The sequence below is a fragment of the Cebus imitator genome, unplaced genomic scaffold (assembly GCF_001604975.1).
Source record: "Cebus imitator isolate Cc_AM_T3 unplaced genomic scaffold, Cebus_imitator-1.0 Scaffold444, whole genome shotgun sequence".
In the NCBI taxonomy this organism is placed as follows: domain Eukaryota; kingdom Metazoa; phylum Chordata; class Mammalia; order Primates; family Cebidae; genus Cebus; species Cebus imitator.
The window spans coordinates 782,970-800,989 of NW_016107759.1; the positions used below are offsets into that span (position 1 = coordinate 782,970).

An 18,020-nucleotide genomic window follows, 5' to 3' on the forward strand; every position below is an offset into this window, starting at 1 on the left:
TGGAGCACCCCTCACCTGGAGCACCCTCACATGGAGCACCCCTCACCTGGAGCACCCCTCACCTGGAGCACCCTCACATGGAGCATCACTCACCTGGAGCACCCTGTCATCTGGAGCACCCTCACCTGGAAAACCCACATCTGGAGCACTCTCTCACCTGGAGCACACTCACGTGGCCCACCGCTCACCTGTAGCTCCCTCTCACCTGGAACACCCTCACCTGGAGCACCCCTCTGCTGAAGAACCCCCACCTGGTGCACCCTCTCATGTGGAGCACGTCCTCACCTGGAGCACCCTCACCTGGAGTGCCCCATTCCTACAGAACCCCTACGGGAGCATCCTTCACCTGGACCACCCCTTGCCTTGATGCCTGAGCACAGAGGAGTCTCCCATCCAGGCGGCTCGGAGGGTACTCAGGACTGGTTTGGGCGACGACCAGAGGCTGCTGGTACATCATTCCCTGAGACTTTGGAGGACCATGAGGAGAGCCACGGTCACTGCAGCACAGCACCTGTGGTGAGATCCCCACCCTTGAGATTGCTGTGCGGACCAGACAGGCACACGAACCCCCCACTGCCCCAGCCCCCTGCCCGGAGCATGGCCCCAGAGCACCCGGGAGTGTCCGTGTGAGGCAGCAGGCCATGGGTGTGCTTGGCTGTCCTGGCCCCTCCATGGCCAGAATGGCGACCCATAGGTGTGAGACCCTCACAGCCATGGGGGCACCCTGAGTGCCACGGGCGGTGGGATTGCTTCGATGCCTTCCAGCTCTGCTCCCTGCCTGGCTGGCCCCCTATCCAGGCTGAGGATGACTCAGGGCCCAGCCATCACCATAGCAACACACGTCGCCTAGCAATGCCGGTCTCCCGGTAACGGCTGTCTCCTAGCAATGGGATATTTTCCTGGGCCCTGGCTGGAGCCTGGCGGTTATTTTTAGCTCCGCAGCGAATCACTTGGCAGCTGCATTTTCGGCTCCTTGAGGAGATGCAAGGTGTAGGGGGTGGCTCTCTCGGCAAAGGGAGGAAGGCATCCCCAAGATAGGAACCTTGCTTCCGTGGGCCTGGAGTGCAGGCCTGTGGGTGGGTGAGGCCGGATGCTGCCTGTGCAAGGGGGCAGGTGGCCTGTGGAGGGGAGCCAGGGGTTGTGCAGGCTGCCTGGGCACGTTGGCAGCCAGGACCATGTCCTCGATGGGCCCTCAGGCACCCTGAGCCTCGCAGGTCAGCTGGGGGGGGGGACGAAGCCCGGTGCTCATGGCTGCACCATCAGAGCTTGTTTCTGGGTGGCACCGGGTCTGGCAGGCTCTTGGCACCCACTGCCCCTCAGTCGTGGGGGCTGTCTTCACTGTCCAGATCCCAACTCCACCTGGGGAGGGGGCAGCAGGGGGCTGCTGGGGACACAGGAGGGGCTGGCCTTGGGTCAGCCCACACCTCTCTCCTCACTCCACTGCCAGTAAACGGAGACACAGGTGGGGGTCTTGGCATGCGATATGACCCTTCTCTCCAGGCCTTCTCCCCATTTCCTGGGAGGAGGGTCTGTTTGCTGGCACATCCAAACTCCCCAGCTCCCTCAGCGCCAGCGGGCTGGGTGGAGCCGGCCCTGCTCACCTCCCCTTTGCAGAGGGGCAAAGGCTCTAAGGCACATGGAGCTTCAAGCACACGGGGAGCCCCGGGGTTCACCCTCTGTGGTCCCCAGTTTGTTTGAAGCTCCATCTGCCTCAGAGCCTTTGCCCCTCTGCTCCCCAGGGTTGAGGCTCCCTTCCTGTCCCCTCCCATCAACTCCCCTCGCCTTAGGTGTGGCTTCCCCAGGGCCCCAGCCAGCTCAGCCCCTGCCCTGGCTGTGACAGTCTGTGGCCAGCGCTATGGTTTCCCTGTCACTGCACCCCGTGGGGCAGCCACCTGTCCGCAGCCGCTCCCCTGTAGGACTCGGCGCTGCCTGTGCCAGGCACTGGTCGGGCCCAGCTCATGGGGAAGGCAGCACTGCCGTCCTCCTCTGGCCAGGACCTGTGTTCGGGGACAGCGCAGTGGCTGAAGGTGGGAACCAGGAGCAGTGACCAAGGTCTCGAACGCCCCCACCGCAGCAGCCCCTCAGACTGCACCTCCAAGGCCCCTCTGGACAAGCCAGGGACAGAAACCACGTCTCAGGCTTCGGGACAAGCTGCCAGGCTGGCTGCCCTGCTTTGCGCTCAGGGGCCTTGTGCTGCTGCATGCGTGTTTGGCCCTGGTCAGGCGGACTCGCAGGTGCGGGAGACGATTGTCCCAGCCTCTGCGCTCCCAGAGCAGCCTCACACGCCACGCCAAAGCTTCCTGAGGCAAAGCCTGAGGGAGGTTCTTCCCTTTGTCTGACTTGAGTCCGTCTTGCTGTCGTTCTTGTTCTGACTTGGGTGGAAATGGGGAGAGGTCCCTTCTGGGGTTTCAAGTGACTGGAGGATCTGGGGCTAGAGGGGGGCCCCAAACAGCACAGACAACTGGGGCATCACCTGAACTTTGGGATGGCTTCCAGGCACTCCTCTGCCTGGCCACCCTACACGTAGTCTCTGGGTTATTTTATTTATTTATTTTTTTTTGAGACAGAGTCTCACTCTGTTGCCAGGTGCCAGGCGGGAGTGCAGTGGCACAATTTCGGCTCACTGCAACCTCTGTCTCCCGGGTTCAAGCAATTTTCCTGCCTCAGCCACCTGGTAGCTGGGACTACAGGCGCACACCACCACGCCCAGCTAATTTTTGTATTTTTAGTAGAGACAGAGTTTCACCATGTTGGCCAGGATGGTCTTGATCTCTTGACCTCGTGATCCGCCTGCCTCGGCCTCCCGAAGTGCTGGGACTACAAGCTTGAGCCACCGCGCCCAGCCTGTTTTTGTTTTTTTTTGTTTTTTTTTGTTTTTTTTTAAGATGGCGTCTCACTCTGTTGCCCAGGCTAGAGTGAAATGGCGTGATCTCAGCTCACTGCAACTTCTGCCTCCCGGGTTCAAGCGATTCTCCTGCCTCAGCCTCCTGAGTAGCTGGGATTACAGGTGCATGCCACCATGCCTGGCTAATTTTTGTATTTTTAGTACGGGCGAGGTTTCACCATCTTGGCCAGGCTGGTCTCGAACTCCTGACCTCGTGATTCACCTGCCTTGGCCTCCCAAAGTGCTGGGATGACAGGCATGGGCCGCCATGCCCTGCCCATCTCTGGGTATTTACTGCGCATGCACCCTGGCACGTTGGGTTCTGTTCCCATAGCAACTGAGGTCGGACTCCGCCATCCAGGCCCATCCCGTAGGCAGCGGAGCACCCACTGACCCAAGGTGCTTTCCTGGGTGGGGCCAGGGGCTGTGAGGAGAATCGGTGTGTGTCCAGGGCTGCTCCCATGGGTGGCACCAGGCCCCCGGGAGATGAGGCTGGAGAGGAGGTAGGGAGGTCCGGGGTTGAGGCATCAACTTGGGGCCAGGCATGTGCCCTTCCAGACCAGGTCATCCCAGCAACCCCTCCCTCCAACCACAGACACTGGCCCCTCTCTGGGGAGGCCTGGGAGGAAGTCGGGGCCCAGGCTGTCAGGAGGGTGTCTGGGGCTGATCCTCATGCCGCCACCAGAGGGTGCTTGAAGCCCGCCGTGGGCCTCGGAAGCCTGCGCTGGGCGGCGCTGACCCAGGGACCACCGCTGACCCAGGGACCACCGCGCAGCTGCAGCCCCGGGGGACCCAAGTGCCTCTCCCAGCCCCTGCAGCTGCAGCAGCGGACCTGCCAGCCTCTCCTAACCACTGGGAACACCTCATGTGCCCAGCCTACCCTTTTCATTTTTGATTCTTTATTTATTTAGTGTATTTTTGAGACGGAGTCTTGCTGTGTCGCCAGGCAGAGTACAGTGGTGCGATCTCGGCTCACTACAACCTCCGCCTCCCAGTTCAAGCGATTCCCCTGCCTCAGCCTCCTGAGTAGGTGGGACTACAGGCGCCCACCACCACGCCTAGCTAATTTTTTGTATTTTAGTAGAGATGGGGGTCTCACCATGTTGGCCAGGATGGTCTCCATCTCCTGACCTCAGCTTCCCAAAGTGCTGGGATTACAGGTGTGAGCCACCCAGCAGACTTTATTTATTTATTTATTCATCCATTTATTTTAAGATGGAGCCTTGCTCTGTCACCAGGCTGGAGTGCAGTGGTGTGATCTTGGCTCACTGCAACCTCCATTTCTCTGGTTCGAGAGATTTTCCTGCCTCAGCCTCCCGAGTAGCTGGGAGTACAGGTGCCTGCCACCACACCCAGCTAATTTTTGTATTTTTAGTAGAGACAGCGTTTCACCATCTTGTCCAGGATGGTCTCTATCTCCTGACTTCGTGATCCGCCCACCTTGGCCTCCCAAACTGCTGACATTACAGGCGTGAGCCACTGTGCCTGGCCTATTTAATTTTTAATTTTTATTGAGATGGGGTCTCACTCTGTCCCCCAGGTTGGAGTGCAGTGGTGCAATCACAGCACACTGCAGCCTCAGCCTCCTGGATTCAAGCATTCTTCCCACCTTGGCCTCCCAAAGGGCTAGGACTACAGGCATGAGCTGCTGCACCCAGCTAATTTTTGTATTTTTAGTGGAGTTGGGGTTTCGCCATGTTGGCCAGGCTGGTCTTGAACTCCTGACCTCAAGTGATCCTCCTGCTTCAGCCTCCCAAACTGCTCGGATTACAGGTGTAAGCTGCCACACCTTAATTTTTGGCCTTAATTTTTATTTTTAATTGTAAGATATACATCATAAACTCTACCATTTTACCCATTTTAAAGTGTACTGTTGAGAATATTTATGTTGTTGTGTAACCAAGCTCCAGAACTCTGCCTTCGTTAGGCCCCAACCCCACCCCCCTCCCCAGCCCCAGTTCCACTTTCTGTCCTCCTAACCTTGCCCAATCTAAGGTGACTCACAGAAGTGGAATCCAACAGTTCTTGTCCTTGTGTGTCTGCCGTATTTTGCTCAGCACAGCAGCCTACAGGCTCACACAGACCCAGACCGTAGCAGGCGTCAAGGCTGAAGCGGCAAGGGGCACCAGAGCTCCACCCTTTTTGTGGCTTCATATGACCAGCACACCACCCAGGGCAAGGGGCCAGCCCAGCCCAGTGGGCACCTTTTTCCTTTTTGGCCTGGGAGGGCCCTGGGGTTGAGGGAGGGTGTGGTCAGTGGGGTCCAGCCTCCCACTGCCGCTGGGCCATATGGCCTCATATGTCCACCATGAGTTTCAAGCACCAGGTGGCTGGAGTTTGGGGACAGGGGACAGAACGTTCAGATCTGCAGGCTGCCTAGTCTCTGCTGGTCCTTGCAGGCCCCGGTGAAAGCTTCTCTTGTCTTTAAGGGGTTCAGTGTGTAGTCAGATCCTTTGGCTTGTGCCTTAGGCCTTCTGTGATCTGACCTGTTGTCCCTGCCCACCGCCCGTGCCCTGGGGTTTCACCAGGCTGCCAAGAGCTCCTTCCCCAGGGTCTTGACCCAGGCTGTCTGCTCTCCTCGATTCTCTGGCCAGCCACTGCCCACTCCCACCCATCAGGCCAAACTCAGGGGTTGGGATGTTGGGAATCCCTCACTGCCCCAGACTGAGGTGAGAGTGTGTGTGAGAATCTCCCGTTTCTGCTTGTTTCGCCTTGGTGGGGGCTGCTCCTGTGTCTCCACGTGCTGCAGGCCTGCAGGGGTGCCTGTGGCTGCCCTATGCACGTCTGGGTGGGTGTCAGTCCTCCGGCAACCATGGGGTACCACTAGGTCTGAGGAAAGGGGCCCAAGCCTGCGGGCTGCTCGCTCCACAGCAAGACCCCGACCTGCGGACGGCCTTACCAAAACCCAAGGCCTGGCCCAGCTCCAAGGCGCAGTCCCCAGGCCAGGCCATCCCCACCCCTGGAGTCATGACCTCTCTCCTCAGGGGCACCAAATGCCACTGGGGAGCGGTCAGCAGGACCGTAGCAGGTTGGGAGGGATGTGGGCAACAGGCCCAGGTCCCAGTGTCAGGAAGGACGAGACCCTGCCGCCCAATCAGGGGGCGTGGGAGAGCCACCTGGTGGGCCACCTTCCCTAGCACCCCCAGATTCCGGTGGACATGAAAACCCCGGCTCCATCACGGGCTCCAGGGCTCGGATCTGGACGGCGCGGAGGGCGAGGCCAGAGTGAGGGCGCGGGTAGGGGGCGACGCACAGCGCGGGGCGGACAAGGAGCCTCCCTCGCGCGCCGAGGCCCCGGGCAGCGCTGGGGTCGTGGGATCGTCCTCCCGCCGCGCCCGGGCTCCAGCCCCGCCCCCGTCCCGCCCCCTCCCCGCTCAGCCCCGGCTATTGGTGGAAAGTTCCGGGCCGCGCCGCGATTGGTCGGGGCGCCACCGGCCCCGCCCCTTCCCGGCCCGCTCCGAGACGGCCCTGGCGCCTGAGCCGCGCGGCGGGCGGAGCGGCCGCGGGCGTGGGGGCTTCGCCGGGGCCGGGCGGCCGGCGCCCGGGACTGCTCCCGCCGCCGCCCGGACCCGCGTCCCGCCGGGGCTGCTCCCGCCGCCGCCCGGACCCACGCCCCGCCGGAGCAGCTCCCCGTGGGAGCCCCGAGCCCCCGACGCCGCCCGTCGCGCCATGGCGTTCCCGGCCCCCGCGCTGCTCTGCGCGCTGTGCTGCGGCCTCCTGGCCGCGGCCGCCGGCGCCAGCTACTCTAAGGAGCGCTGCAGCTGGAGGGGCAGGTACGGCCCGGGCGGGGCGCTGTCCCCGAACTTGGGACGGGGTGCGCTGCGGCCTGGACCCCCCCATGCGCCTCCTGGAGCGCGCAGAGCGCTGGGCGGGTTTCCCCCTCCGGGAGGGTGCGGAGGCTGCGCCCAGTGGGGACCCGCCCCCGCCTCAGTCCCCGTCCCGTCCCCAGCGGCCTCACCCAGGAGCCCGGCAGCGTGGGGCAGCTGTCCCTGGCCTGTGCGGAGGGCGCGGTCCAGTGGCTTTACCCGGCTGGGGCGCTGCATCTGACCCTGGGCGGCTCCGACCCCGGCGTGCGGCCCGGCATCGCCTGTCTGCGGCCGGCGCGGCCCTTCGCGGGCGCCCAGGTCTTCGCGGAGCGCGCGGGCGGCGCCCTGGAGCTGGTGCTGGCCGAGGGCGCGGGGCCGGCAGGGGGCCGTTGCGTGCGCTGGGGTCCCCGCGAGCGCCGGGCCCTCTTCCTGCAGGCCACGCCGCACCGGGACATCAGCCGCCGCGTGGCTGCCTTCCGCTTTGAGCTGCGCGAGGACTGGCGCCCCGAGCTGCCCCCGCAGGCCCACGGTCTCGGCGTGGACGGTGAGTGGTGGTCTGGGTGGGACTTAGGGTTGGCGTGAATGTACCTTGTCCGCCCCACTGCAGACGGAAAGAGTGAGGTCCAAGGGTTCAATGGGCTTGTCAGAGGCCACACAGCTGGAGACCACCAGGGTGGGATGGCCTTCCCGCCCTCCCTTTCCGATTCATCTCGGGAAGGAGCTGGCAGGTGCACAGTGGAGGAGGGAGGCCAAGCAGTGCAGACTTGGACCTCTGGTCCCTGAAGGGTTGCAGGAGGGGATGGTAGGGGCAGAATGAAAGCCTTGGGCCAAAGCTGTCCAGGCTCCCTGGCCCAGCGGGGACCTCTCTCCCCTCCCCCAGCCCAACCCACAGAAGTCCTGTGTGCAGCCCGGTCACCATGGAGACGCTGCCCGCCTCTCTGCAGTGCGCCAGGCCCAGCTCTTGGCTCTCCTGGAGCTTGGCGCCTGACCCTGCAAGGGATAGGCTCTCATGATTCTGCCCCCGGCCCTAAGCCAGGGACCCCAGAACCTCCCCTCCTCTGCCCCCACCTCCTATCACTCTAACTGGGCTGCTGCTCTTCAGGTCCCAGATCCGGGAAACTAGATGGGTCCCAGATGCTGGGGTACACGTGTCAGATGGGGGTTAGGAGGGCCGCCCGGGACAGCTGATCGCCTGGCACCTCCCCCAGGCCCATGTCCGTATGCGTTCCTGCCGTCGAGGTGTGTGCCTGCAAGTGTGTTTCCCGAGTACTGGTGCCGAGGGTGTGTGCACCTGCCACGTGGCTCCCTGGGATCCCCAGGTGCCCCCAGGCTCTGAGCACGGGCTCTGCTGACTTGCCTGCTGCCTCCTGCCCCTGTGGAGGGATGGGGCCTGGGGTGCTGCCAGGAGAGGGCAGGGCCTGTCCTCACCACCCTGTCTGCATGCCAGGTGCCTGCAGGCCCTGCAGCAATGCTGAGCTGCTCCTGGTCGCGTGCACCAGTGACTTCGGTGAGTGTCCTGCCATGGGGGGAGCCTGGAGCCGGCCTTCCCCTGAATGCCCACCCCAGCCAACATGCCCCCCGCAGTAATTCATGGGACCATCCACGGGGTCACCCACGATGCAGAGCTGCAGGAGTCCATCATCACCGTGGTGGCCGCCCGTGTCCTCCGCCAGACACTGCCGCTGTTCCGGGTGGGGGGCTCCAGGGACCAGAGGCTGACCTCCATTCGTACCCCGCTGCACTGCGGCGTCCACCCTGGCCCAGGCACCTTCCTCTTCATGGGCTGGAGCCGCTTCGGGGAGGCCTGGCTGGGCTGTGCCCCACGATTCCAGGAGTTCCGCCGTGCCTACGAGGCTGCCCAAACTGCCCACCGCCACCCCTGCGAGGTGGTGCTTCGCTGAGGGAATGGGCGCAGTGCCAGCTAGACCTCCTCTGGGGCAGGGTGCTGGGGAGGGGCTGGTAGGAGGGAGGGTGGGGGGCCCACTGCTTTGGAGGTGATGGGGACAATCAATAAGAACTCTGGTGACATGAGCTGCTGTGGATCTGGTCTTCTGTGTCCAGCCCAGGCCTGGGCCTGCCTTGCAGCTGTGAGGGCGGTCCAGTTCCTGCCTCCTGGTGGGATACTGGGGGGATGGTACCTTGTTCAAGACTATTTGGCAACTGAGAGGGATAGCAGATGTCAGGGGGAGCTACAGGCACATCCTAGGGAGGGGCTGTTGCTGGGTGGGGGCCACAGGGACCTCCACTCACGCAAGTTTCTGCTCTGCTGCACCCACCTGCCGCGTCCTAGCCCAGCCCTCAGCTGCTACCCTGGCAGGCTTCCACTTGCCTCCTGGGCCAGGTGCTTCCAGGGCTCAGCAGGAGAGGGAAGGGGCGGAGGGGCCAAGGGTCCCTCAGGTGTGGTGGGGGCAGGCAGGCGCATGGCGCTCTGGCTCTGAGCCAGGCAGTCTGGCAGGGTGCCCACGTCCCTCCGTGGCTGCTGTGAGCCCGCAGTCATCCTTGGCCCTGTCCCACCCTTGGGGAAGAATGGGCCCCTCTGTCCACAGGCCCCTCCAACGTGCCAAGCATCCAGACGTGGCGAGGAGCCCGAAGGGTGTAGGGTCCCCTCTGCAGGGTTCTGCTTGTTGCCTGTTTCCGGCGGGCAGGGTGCACAATGGGGTCTGTAGGGACTGTTTCCCGCCGCTGGCCCCATTGTCACTGTCTCCGCCTTCCTCATCGGCCTTTCAGCCACATAAAGGGCCAGTGAGGTTTGGGACAGCCAGAGCTCCAGGCCTGAAGGCTATGCCCCTGGGTGGGGGTGTTCCAGGCCCCCTGGCCCTGTTCAAGCTGCGTCCTCTCACCCCAACCCCTCGGATCCTGGGAAAGAGACAGCCACGGCTCAAGGGCCAGGGGACCCCTGGGCTGGGCCCCAGAAACTGTTGGCTTTCCATTCTCACCTGGGCCAGGGGTGGGGTAGAGGCCAGAGGCCCTGCCCAGGCAGATGAAGTCCCCAACTTTCAGGGAGCAAAGTGAGGCTGGGTGAGGGACACAGCTGTGCAGGGCACACAAACAAGGCCCTTCCTCCAGATCTGTGGATGTAGGTGCCTGGTGGGTACATGCCCTCTGTGGACCCGTGGGGGGGATCACGTCCATCACCACCCTAGGACTTTCACGGGGCAGGTTGTCTGAAAGCTGCACATGCATGGGGGTTATGGTTTCACAGATCGCCTGCCTGCCGTGGGGCTGATGAGAAGGATGGGTGAGGAGCACAGCTGCCTGGGTGTCAGTCACTGGGGTGGGGGTCCTCCCACCTTCCGCTCCTCCTCAGGCTCCTTGCTTCTCTCCTCTCCCCAGACTCCCAACTGGGGCGTGCTGCAGGCTCAGGGACAGGACCACTCCTCTGGGCAAGCCTCCAATAATACTTGGACAACCTCCACCTTTTCATCCAGCTCTGACCACTCCCTGGGCCCCATGGCCTTACATCCATCTGCCCCCAGCCCAGACACTTCCGAAAAGACTAGAGGAAGAAGCCCATGTGCCCTCCCTCGAAGCCTTCTCCACTCCTGTCTCGGGACGCTTTCCCAAGGGCTGAGCAAGCCCCTCACCTTTGGCACCTGCCTTGATTCTCTGGCCAGCTTCCTACAGCCTCTTCTGTTGGCCACACCCAAGCCCACCTGTTCACAGACAGCCTGGGCTGGGCCCTGGCTGCACCCTGCCCTCTGCCCACCAGCCCCAGGAAGTCCCTAAGCCTTGCACCTACAGACCCTCCCAGAGAAAGCACTGGCTTTGCAACCAGCTGTCTTTTCATGACACACAGGGCCACAGGAGCGCCACAGGTCTGGGAGCATTGGACCAGAGGCTTCATGCCTGCCCTGGGGATGACCGGCCAAAGTGGCATGGGAGTCAGGGAGACGGTGTGGGTGAGCATGTGGGCGGAGCTACAGGAGCCTGGGGCCTCGTGGATCACACACTTCCAGGCAAGTGCTAACTTGCATGGGCACAGGTGGCTGCAGAGTGCCCAAAGGCCAAGGAGCAGCATGCCCAGTGTGGACGTGAGTGGTGAGTGCACGCCAGAGTCCAGTTAGGTGCATTCATCCAACAGGCTTTTCCCGAGAGCCTTCTGGGTAACTGCTCCAGGTGCGGGTAAGAATGCAGGGAGCAGGACAGGAATGGATGCTGTCAGCTCTCCCCCAGAGCTCAGTGCACACACTTCCTTTCTTGGGAGGGCCGTTCCAGGCCCCCAGGAGACAGGACACACTGCACTGGGTGGGGCTGGGGCCAGCATGTGGGCAGCCTGAGAAACACTGCACTTGGAGATTGGGGGCAGTGGTCTGGGGCATACCCATGTTGTCTGGAAGCAGCCTCTGTCCCTACAGGGGCTCCTGACCCCAGCCATGGATGGCTAAGGAGCCAGACCAGGGCAGGCACAGGCAACCCCGTACATTCATGGGCGTCCAGCCCTACCCTGGGTGTGGAGGTCGCAGCCCTGCTGCCTGACACAGAGCTCAGCTCTTCCACATGCACCTCCACCCCCGGCCTCACAAGGTCACCTCCAGAACTCAATCTTTTTTTTGAGATTAGTTTCACTCTTTCGCCCAGGCAGGAGTGCACTGGCACCATCTCAGCTCACTGCAACCTCTGCCTTCCAGTTTCAAGCGATTCTCCTGCCTCAGTCTCTCAAGTAACTGGGATTATAGGTGCCCACCACCACGCCTGGCTGATTTTTGTATTTCTAGTAGAGACAGGATTTCACCATGTTGGGCAGGCTGGTCTCGAACTCCTGACCTTGTGATCTGCCCCACTTCGGCCAGGCGTGAGCCACCGCGCCCGGCCAGGAGCTCGATCTTTGTGTTCTGCGTTCTGGAGAAGGAAGGTGATCTCGCAGCCAGGGCTGTCTGCCTCCGCGGCGGCTGGGCAGGCGCCAGAGCCCGGCCTGTGACATCCTCCCGCCGGGCCCACTGGAAGGCCAGCCGCCGTCTTCCTAGGCCTGCTCAGGCTCTCCGCGTCAGCCCTCTCCCTCGGCCCCAGCCCCCACCCCTCTCGCGCCCACTGGGGCTCCGCACTCAAGCCGCAGGAGGGAACCGGGTGTCCTGGGTCAGCGGAGCGCCCCCCACCAGCCTCCGCGAGTCAGGGGCGCCTGGACGCTGTCACCCCGGGGAGCCGCTTTCCCACGGGCTCCCTGGGCTCCGGCCGCCCCGCGCAGACCCCCGGCCGGCTCTGGGGCCGGGACCGCCCCTCTCCAGGGCAGTCTCCTCCTTCCACGCCGCAGACGCGCAGCCCCGTGTTTCTGGGGCTCTAGCCCGAGAGACCAGCGGGACGTGCGCTCCCCCGGCCGGGGCCTGCCTGGCCCCTTCCGCGGGTCGCCAGCACCCAGCACAGGACGCCAACGCGCTCCGGAGCGGACCAACCGGGCCGACCCTCGCAGGCTGGGGCGGGACACGGCGGGGCGGGGCCCGCGAGGCTGCCGTTCGCCGGAACCCGCGGGAGGGCAGCCGGGCCGGGCGGAGCGCACAGCGCAACGGACCGACCGCGCGCGCTCTGCCGGTCACTTCCGGCGTCTGGCAGCGGCGCCCAGCGGGAGCGGGAGGGCGCAGCGTCAGCTCCGGGCTCGGCTGCGAGGCCGCGGTCCCGAGCCGGGAAGGACGCTGGGCGGGCGACCCTGAGCCGCGCGTTCCGCAGCCATGGAGCAGGACGACCCGGCCGAGGCGCTGACGGAGCTGCGCGAGCGGCGGCTGGGCGCGCTAGAGCTGCTGCAGGCGGCGGCCGGCTCCGGCTTGGCGGCCTATGCGGTGTGGGCGCTGCTGCTCCAGCCCGGCTTCCGGCGCGTGCCGCTGCGGCTGCAGGTGCCGGGCGGGGCCGGGGCGGGGCCAGCGGCTGCCGCTCAGGGGCGGGGCCGGGGCGGGGCCAGCGGCTGCCGCTCAGGGGCGGGGCCGGGGCGGGGCCAGCGGCTGCCGCTCAGGGGCGGGGCCAGCGGCTGCCGCTCAGGGGCGGGGCGGGGCCGGGGCGGGGCCAGCGGCTGCCGCTCAGGGGCTGGGCGGGGCCGGGGCGGCCTCCGCCCCTCGCCGCGGGGTGGGGCCGGACCGCGGGCTGGGTGGGGGCGGGAGCGGTCGGTGGACTCCCGCCGCCTCCCTGTCCAGGTGCCCTACGTCGGCGCGAGCGCGCGGCAGGTGGAGCACGTGTTGTCGCTGCTGCGAGGCCGCCCTGGAAAAACGGTGGATCTGGGCTCTGGCGACGGCAGGATCGTAAGTGCCCGCGCCTGGGTCTTGGCCGCCCCACGCCCCCCACCTGCCGGCCGGCGCCCTGCCCCATCCCGTTTCCCACCTATCGGTGCCCACAGGTGCTGGCGGCCCACCGGTGCGGCCTCCGCCCCGCCGTGGGCTACGAGCTGAACCCGTGGCTGGTGGCGCTGGCGCGGCTGCACGCCTGGAGGGCCGGCTGTGCCGGCAGCGTATGCTATCACCGCGAGGATCTCTGGAAGGTAACCTGGGGAGCCCTGGCCACCAGCTGACACCTGCGAGGGCTGGGGGCCGGGACTCGGAAGCTGCGGGGACCCCGTGCCCACCAGGCCTCTCCCCGGCTGGGGCAACGCCTCTTCCTGCAGGTGAGCCTGAGGGACTGCCGAAACGTGTCTGTGTTCCTGGCCCCTAGCGTGGTAGGTCCGGGATTGCCAGCCCGCTGGGAAGTCCCTGCCGCACCCCAGGGTATTCACTGCCCTGAGGCCTGGGCCGGCCTGGGGGATGCTAAGCTTAGGCCTGGGAAGGGGGCGCAGGGTGGCTGCTTTCCGCTGGCCCCACGCTCTGTATTCTGCTCTTCTCTCCTTCAGCTCCCACTGCTGGAGGACAAGCTGCAGGCAGAGCTGCCTGCCGGGGCCCGCGTCGTGTCTGGGCGCTTCCCGCTCCCCACCTGGCAGCCAGTGGCCATGCTTGGCGAGGGCCTGGACCGAGTCTGGGCGTATGAGGTTTCTGGGGGCGGAGGAACCTCCGCTTGGGAGGCTGCTTCCTCTCAGTTGCCCCTGGACCAAGCTGCTCCTGGACCTACTTCTGCCTCTGTCGCGGGGACCCCCATTTCTCAGGCAGGGTAAATGTTCAGACAGATAAAAACTCTGTGGGTTCTATCCTTATTCATGTTTTGGTGGGGGGGCTGGCTGGGAGGGCTCTGGGCTGGCTGTGACGGGATCTGCTCTGCTCCTCAGGAGACGAGCTAGTAGCTGCCGGTCCTTGGATTCTGGGGCTTGGCTGGAGGCACAGCCCCCACTTTCCAGGGGTCCCCTGCACTGGCCAGCTTCCTCAGCCTCAGGATTTCCTGCTTGTACCTGCTCAGAGGGACCAAGCTTAAGTCACCTGCCCAGCTGTGGACGGGTCTGCCTCTAGCCCCCGAGATGGCCATCATCTTCCATTCCGGCCAGACCAGGGCCCTCGGGTCACACCCAGCTCCCCTCCCAAGCGCCCACCTGCCCAGGTGCTGATCCACGTACTCCTGCAGCTCAGAAAGTTGCTCTTCAGCCTTCGTGGCCCGGACCAGCAGCTGTGCCCGCTCCCGTTCCAGCTCTGCCTGGCATGGGGGTGTAGGGCATGAGCCGGGGCGTGGTATCAGGGGGGCCCAGGCCAGCCCTTGCCTCCTACCTGGGTGCTGCGGGAAAAGTCCCGGAGCTTCTGGTGGATCTGGGCCCAGGATTCAGCATGCAGACCCCTGAGGGGAGGAGGAGGAGGAGTGGTTTCCAGAGCTGGTGTGGTGACACTGGGGCAGACCTGTGACTGCTAAGGTTCCCAGAACTGGGAGGGGACACCTCCTGGGAGTGAGTGAGGGACAGCGTGGCCCCCTGTGCTCCTGTGGCCCAGCCTAGGCCTTGGAGCCCTCTGTGCATGGGGTTGGCCCCGGGCCCGGGGGTCTGCTGGCTGCTCAGGGAGGGCTAAACCACAGGCCAGTCCAGACAGTACCCCAGCGTCAGCAGGATGCCACCCCACAGTGTACCCTAAACCCTGGGAGATGGTCCTTGGGGAGCCCTGCCCCTGGTACAGCTGCAAACATGGAGGCCCAGAGGCACGGGCTGGCTGGGGCACCCGGCACCCTGCTCCCGTCCTCAGGGCCTCCAGGTCTCAGTGGAGACGTTGCTCACGTGTGCTCTCCCAACCCTCCATGTTCAATGCCCGCAGCAGGCCCCTTTTCCCTCTCCTGTGATTATCAGTGTCCCTGCTACCAGAGGGACCCGGGGGTGGGTACATGCCACTGAGTGCACTGCTGTGACCAGACCCTGGTCAGCAGGAGGCATGGTGGAGTAACTGGGGGACTCAGGGCTCTCTCCCTGCAGGCCTCCCCCACACCTGTGAGGGCACTCACTGTGGCTCTGACGCTCCCCTCTGGGTGGCATCACTGGGTCCCTTCTGTGGGCATGAGAGCAGCGCCCCAGGCCAGCCATGCTGCAGAGGTTTGTGGTGGGGACACCTCAGTTGGCTGGACAAGGCAGGCCCCTCAGATGCCTGGGCCTGGGGTCTCTGTGGAGCCCAGGATGAAGCCTGGGGCAAGTTCTGGGGCTCTGTGCCTCTAGGCCAGTGTGGAGCAGCAGGTGGGTGGGAGATACCTGGGCCTGGAGTTTCTGGGGGTCTCCGGCCTCACCTGGTCCTCCCGCTGGCTGAAGTCAGTGACCAGTGGCATGGGCAGTGGTTCCAGGTCCGAGCTAGCTGCATCTAAAGTAGCTTTGGGGTTCCCAGGTGCCCTGTCGGGGTAGGCCGGTGTCTGTGTGAGCCACTCCTGCTGCACACTCAGCTTTGCGGCACAGAGGCTGAGAGATGCCTCCCACCCCAGGCACCGGTGTCAGGGCGAGGCCCACCTGTAGGCACCCAGCAGCTCCTCATGCCTGCGGCTCAGGTCTGCCAGCCGCTTTTGATAGGTGCGGGCGGCCCGGGCCAGCTGCTGTTCACGGCCGCGGTACGCTACCCGGATGTCCTCCAGAGTGGCTTCCAGGAATGTCCGGAGAGTCGTGCTGGCCGGTTCCTGGCCTGCACTGTCTGCGCGCTCCTGGAGGTGGTGGGCTGGTTCCGCATGGGGCCCACCCCATCTTTTCCAGCCATACCCCCCACCCCAGCAGACTGAGCAGTGCGGGGGCCCACGGGATGTCCCTGAAGCTGTCCAACACGCCCAGGCCAGGCTGGGCTCCCCAGGCCTCAGGGTGCTCCTGCAGGGCTCACCACCGCCTCCCGGGCACAGCGCTGCAGCCGCAGGACGTACTCCTCCTTCAGCTGCTTGAGCTGCAGTTGCAGCCGGGCATTCTCAGCCTCTGCCTGGCGGAGCTGGCCCTGGCAGCTGCATAGCACCTGGGGCAGAGGGAGCCCTCAACTTGTGTCCCAGGAATGGACCTGGATGGGCCTGTGGGGCCCCACCCTCCGGGTCTCCAAGCAGGCAGGGCAGGGCCTCACCACAGCCTGTGTGGCCAGTTGATGCCCGGCTGCCCTGGCCTCCTCTCGGGCTCCCTGTAGCTGCTGGCCCAGGGCTGCCCTGAGGACATGGGGTGAGGCTCAGCACGCCCACGGTGGGTGAGGGGTTCTCTGCTCCGCAGTGGGGCCCTGCTGAGCTGTCCAGGCCCCAGGTGAGATGGCCACTCACACACGAGTCTCCAGTGCCTGCTGCCGGGCCTCCTGACGCTCCAGTGCCCACTTTACTTCTTCCTGAAGCTGCCCCTGGCCCCCCAGCAGCTGTGGGGCACACAAGGCTGGTGGATGAGAGCCTAGGCTTGGGGTCCCCTGTGCTGCCCTCTCCCCTGAGCTAGGGGGCTGCACACTCACGCCACTCCCCAGCCTCTGCTGCTTGTTCTGGGGACTAGTGAAGTCCTTGGGCTGCACCTGAATAGAAGGGAGACAGGAAGGACCAAGGGGTGGGTGAGCCCCGGTCTCACTGAGTCTCCTGCTGAGGCTTCCATCCGGCCTCTCCCAGCCAGGCCCTCCATGTGACCTGGAGTCTGCGGTCATCAGAGTGTCCAGGCTCCTGGGGTTTGTGTCTGCGCCCTTGGGCTGGTGCCCGGCAGTGCCGGGGGTCAGCCTCCAGCTCCAGCACCCGGCTCTCCAGCCGAAGGATCTGTGGGACAACTGGCATGAGCGGTGCACCTGCCTGCAGGCTGCTGAGGGAGGTGAGCATCAGCCCAGCACACGCCTGGGCACGCAGCATGCATGGGGCAGGCCGAGACCCACGGGTGGCACTCTCACGTGCACGCCCACACAGGGCACATGTCCTGGGCCTGCACCCGTTTCTTGTGCACTGAGGGTGGCACATGGCTGCTCACCTCACTCTTCAGCTGGAAGATTTCAGCCTCGTGCTGCTCCTGCAGGCGGTGGGTTGTGATCTGAATGTCAATGAGCTCCTTGGAGATCTGTGGGCGGCCAGGTGAGAGGTGGCATCTGCGGGGTCTGCCGGCACCCTCCCTCCTCCGCACCCTGGGCACCCACACCCACCTGCAGCTGCTGCTCCTCACTCAGCGCTAGACCTGGCGGGACCTCTGCCCCCAGGCTGGTGGCCCAGGCTGCGGTGCCCCCAGGAGCTCCTGGCAGCCAGTCCTTGGCTCGTGGCACAACCTGGAGAGGCACCACCACCCATTCCCCAGGGTGGGCTGTGGCCCCACTCCCATGCAGTCACCAGCCCTGTTCCCCACTTGGCTAGGCTGCAAAAGTCCTTCCCCTAGCTGAGATCAGACCCACAGTACAGGGACCTGCACCCTCCTGGCCTCTGCTGGAAAGGGCAGACTCCAGCCCCATGGAAGGAGCTGCAGCTTCCCCTAGGACTCACATTCTCCACCCGCCGAAAGGGAGGTCCTGGCCTGGGGCCTGTGGTGGCTGTATGCTCCATAGGCGAGGGGACCCTGGCCTGCTCCGAGCCGGGTATTGCCTCCACGCCTGGCCTCCCTGTGGCTGCCGCTGCCACCACAAGCACTGCTGCGCGCGTTGCCAAGGCCTCTGTTGGTCCCAGGAAACTGCCAGGGCCCTGCCCACAGGGACAGGGCGAGACCCACGATTGTGGAGGGGAAGGACAGCTCTTCCTCTCTGTGCCTCCGTTTCCCCCTCTGGGGAATGCGGCCCAGCGCTCCCTGCACATTCCCTGTGGGGGTGGAACCAGGTGCGTGAAAGCACTCAACCTGGGCGCGGCGACAAGCACGCGGGACGGAGCGCGCTACCCGCACGCAGAGTGCTCTGGGCCACACTCGTTGGACACCTTCTGTGAACCTTGCAGTGCTGGCTGAGCCCCGGGACGCGAAGGTGAACAAACTGGACTGATCTCTGCACCTCCGGCCTGAGAAGTGTGGGGGCAGACGTCCCCATTGGGGACAGAGAACTCGGAACCGACTGGCTCAGCCCGGGCTCCTGAGG

General features: G+C 64.8%; 3 protein-coding genes across 12 annotated transcripts; 2 read left to right on the forward strand and 1 right to left on the reverse strand.

Moving 5' to 3' along the window:
* Positions 1–155: 155 nt before the first annotated feature.
* On the forward strand, positions 156–11,952 carry METRN (meteorin, glial cell differentiation regulator). 5 transcript variants are annotated; one of them, XM_017510945.2, is made up of 4 exons: positions 6,497–6,657; positions 6,834–7,234; positions 8,138–8,197; positions 8,275–8,655. In XM_017510945.2, exons 1-4 carry the CDS (start codon positions 6,554–6,556, stop codon positions 8,589–8,591), a joined length of 882 nt encoding a protein of 293 aa, XP_017366434.1. In that variant the 5' UTR covers positions 6,497–6,553; the 3' UTR covers positions 8,592–8,655. The 5 variants fall into 5 exon arrangements, 1 of the variants encoding a protein (XP_017366434.1); XR_005197204.1 differs by lacking the exons at positions 6,497–6,657; positions 6,834–7,234 and adding an exon at positions 156–516 and having other exon boundaries at positions 8,275–8,645; XR_005197203.1 differs by lacking the exons at positions 6,834–7,234; positions 8,275–8,655 and adding an exon at positions 10,024–10,070 and having other exon boundaries at positions 6,478–6,657.
* Positions 11,953–12,015: 63 nt separating this feature from the next.
* Positions 12,016–13,789, forward strand: ANTKMT (adenine nucleotide translocase lysine methyltransferase). 3 transcript variants are annotated; one of them, XM_017510942.2, is made up of 5 exons: positions 12,016–12,512; positions 12,807–12,911; positions 13,007–13,147; positions 13,271–13,402; positions 13,493–13,789. In XM_017510942.2, the coding sequence occupies exons 1-5, from the start codon at positions 12,351–12,353 to the stop codon at positions 13,748–13,750; spliced, it is 798 nt and encodes a 265-aa protein (XP_017366431.1). In that variant the 5' UTR covers positions 12,016–12,350; the 3' UTR covers positions 13,751–13,789. The 3 variants fall into 3 exon arrangements, with proteins under 3 accessions (XP_017366431.1, XP_017366433.1, XP_017366432.1); XM_017510943.2 differs by having other exon boundaries at positions 12,019–12,512; positions 13,271–13,321; XM_017510944.2 differs by lacking the exon at positions 13,271–13,402 and having other exon boundaries at positions 12,018–12,512.
* CCDC78 (coiled-coil domain containing 78) lies at positions 13,775–18,012 on the reverse strand. 4 transcript variants are annotated; one of them, XM_037732266.1, is made up of 14 exons: positions 17,443–17,893; positions 17,112–17,231; positions 16,943–17,029; positions 16,610–16,737; positions 16,449–16,506; positions 16,270–16,358; positions 16,083–16,161; positions 15,855–15,980; positions 15,497–15,684; positions 15,283–15,382; positions 15,007–15,086; positions 14,292–14,358; positions 14,120–14,220; positions 13,775–13,981 (listed from the first exon to the last, which is right to left on the reverse strand). In XM_037732266.1, the coding sequence occupies exons 1-14, from the start codon at positions 17,746–17,748 to the stop codon at positions 13,870–13,872; spliced, it is 1,641 nt and encodes a 546-aa protein (XP_037588194.1). In that variant the 5' UTR covers positions 17,749–17,893; the 3' UTR covers positions 13,775–13,869. The 4 variants fall into 4 exon arrangements, 3 of the variants coding, with proteins under 3 accessions (XP_037588194.1, XP_017366411.1, XP_037588195.1); XR_005197200.1 differs by having other exon boundaries at positions 15,007–15,081; positions 16,270–16,506; positions 17,443–18,012; XM_017510922.2 differs by having other exon boundaries at positions 14,120–14,216; positions 16,270–16,506; positions 17,443–18,012.
* Between the last annotated feature and the right edge of the window lie 8 nt (positions 18,013–18,020).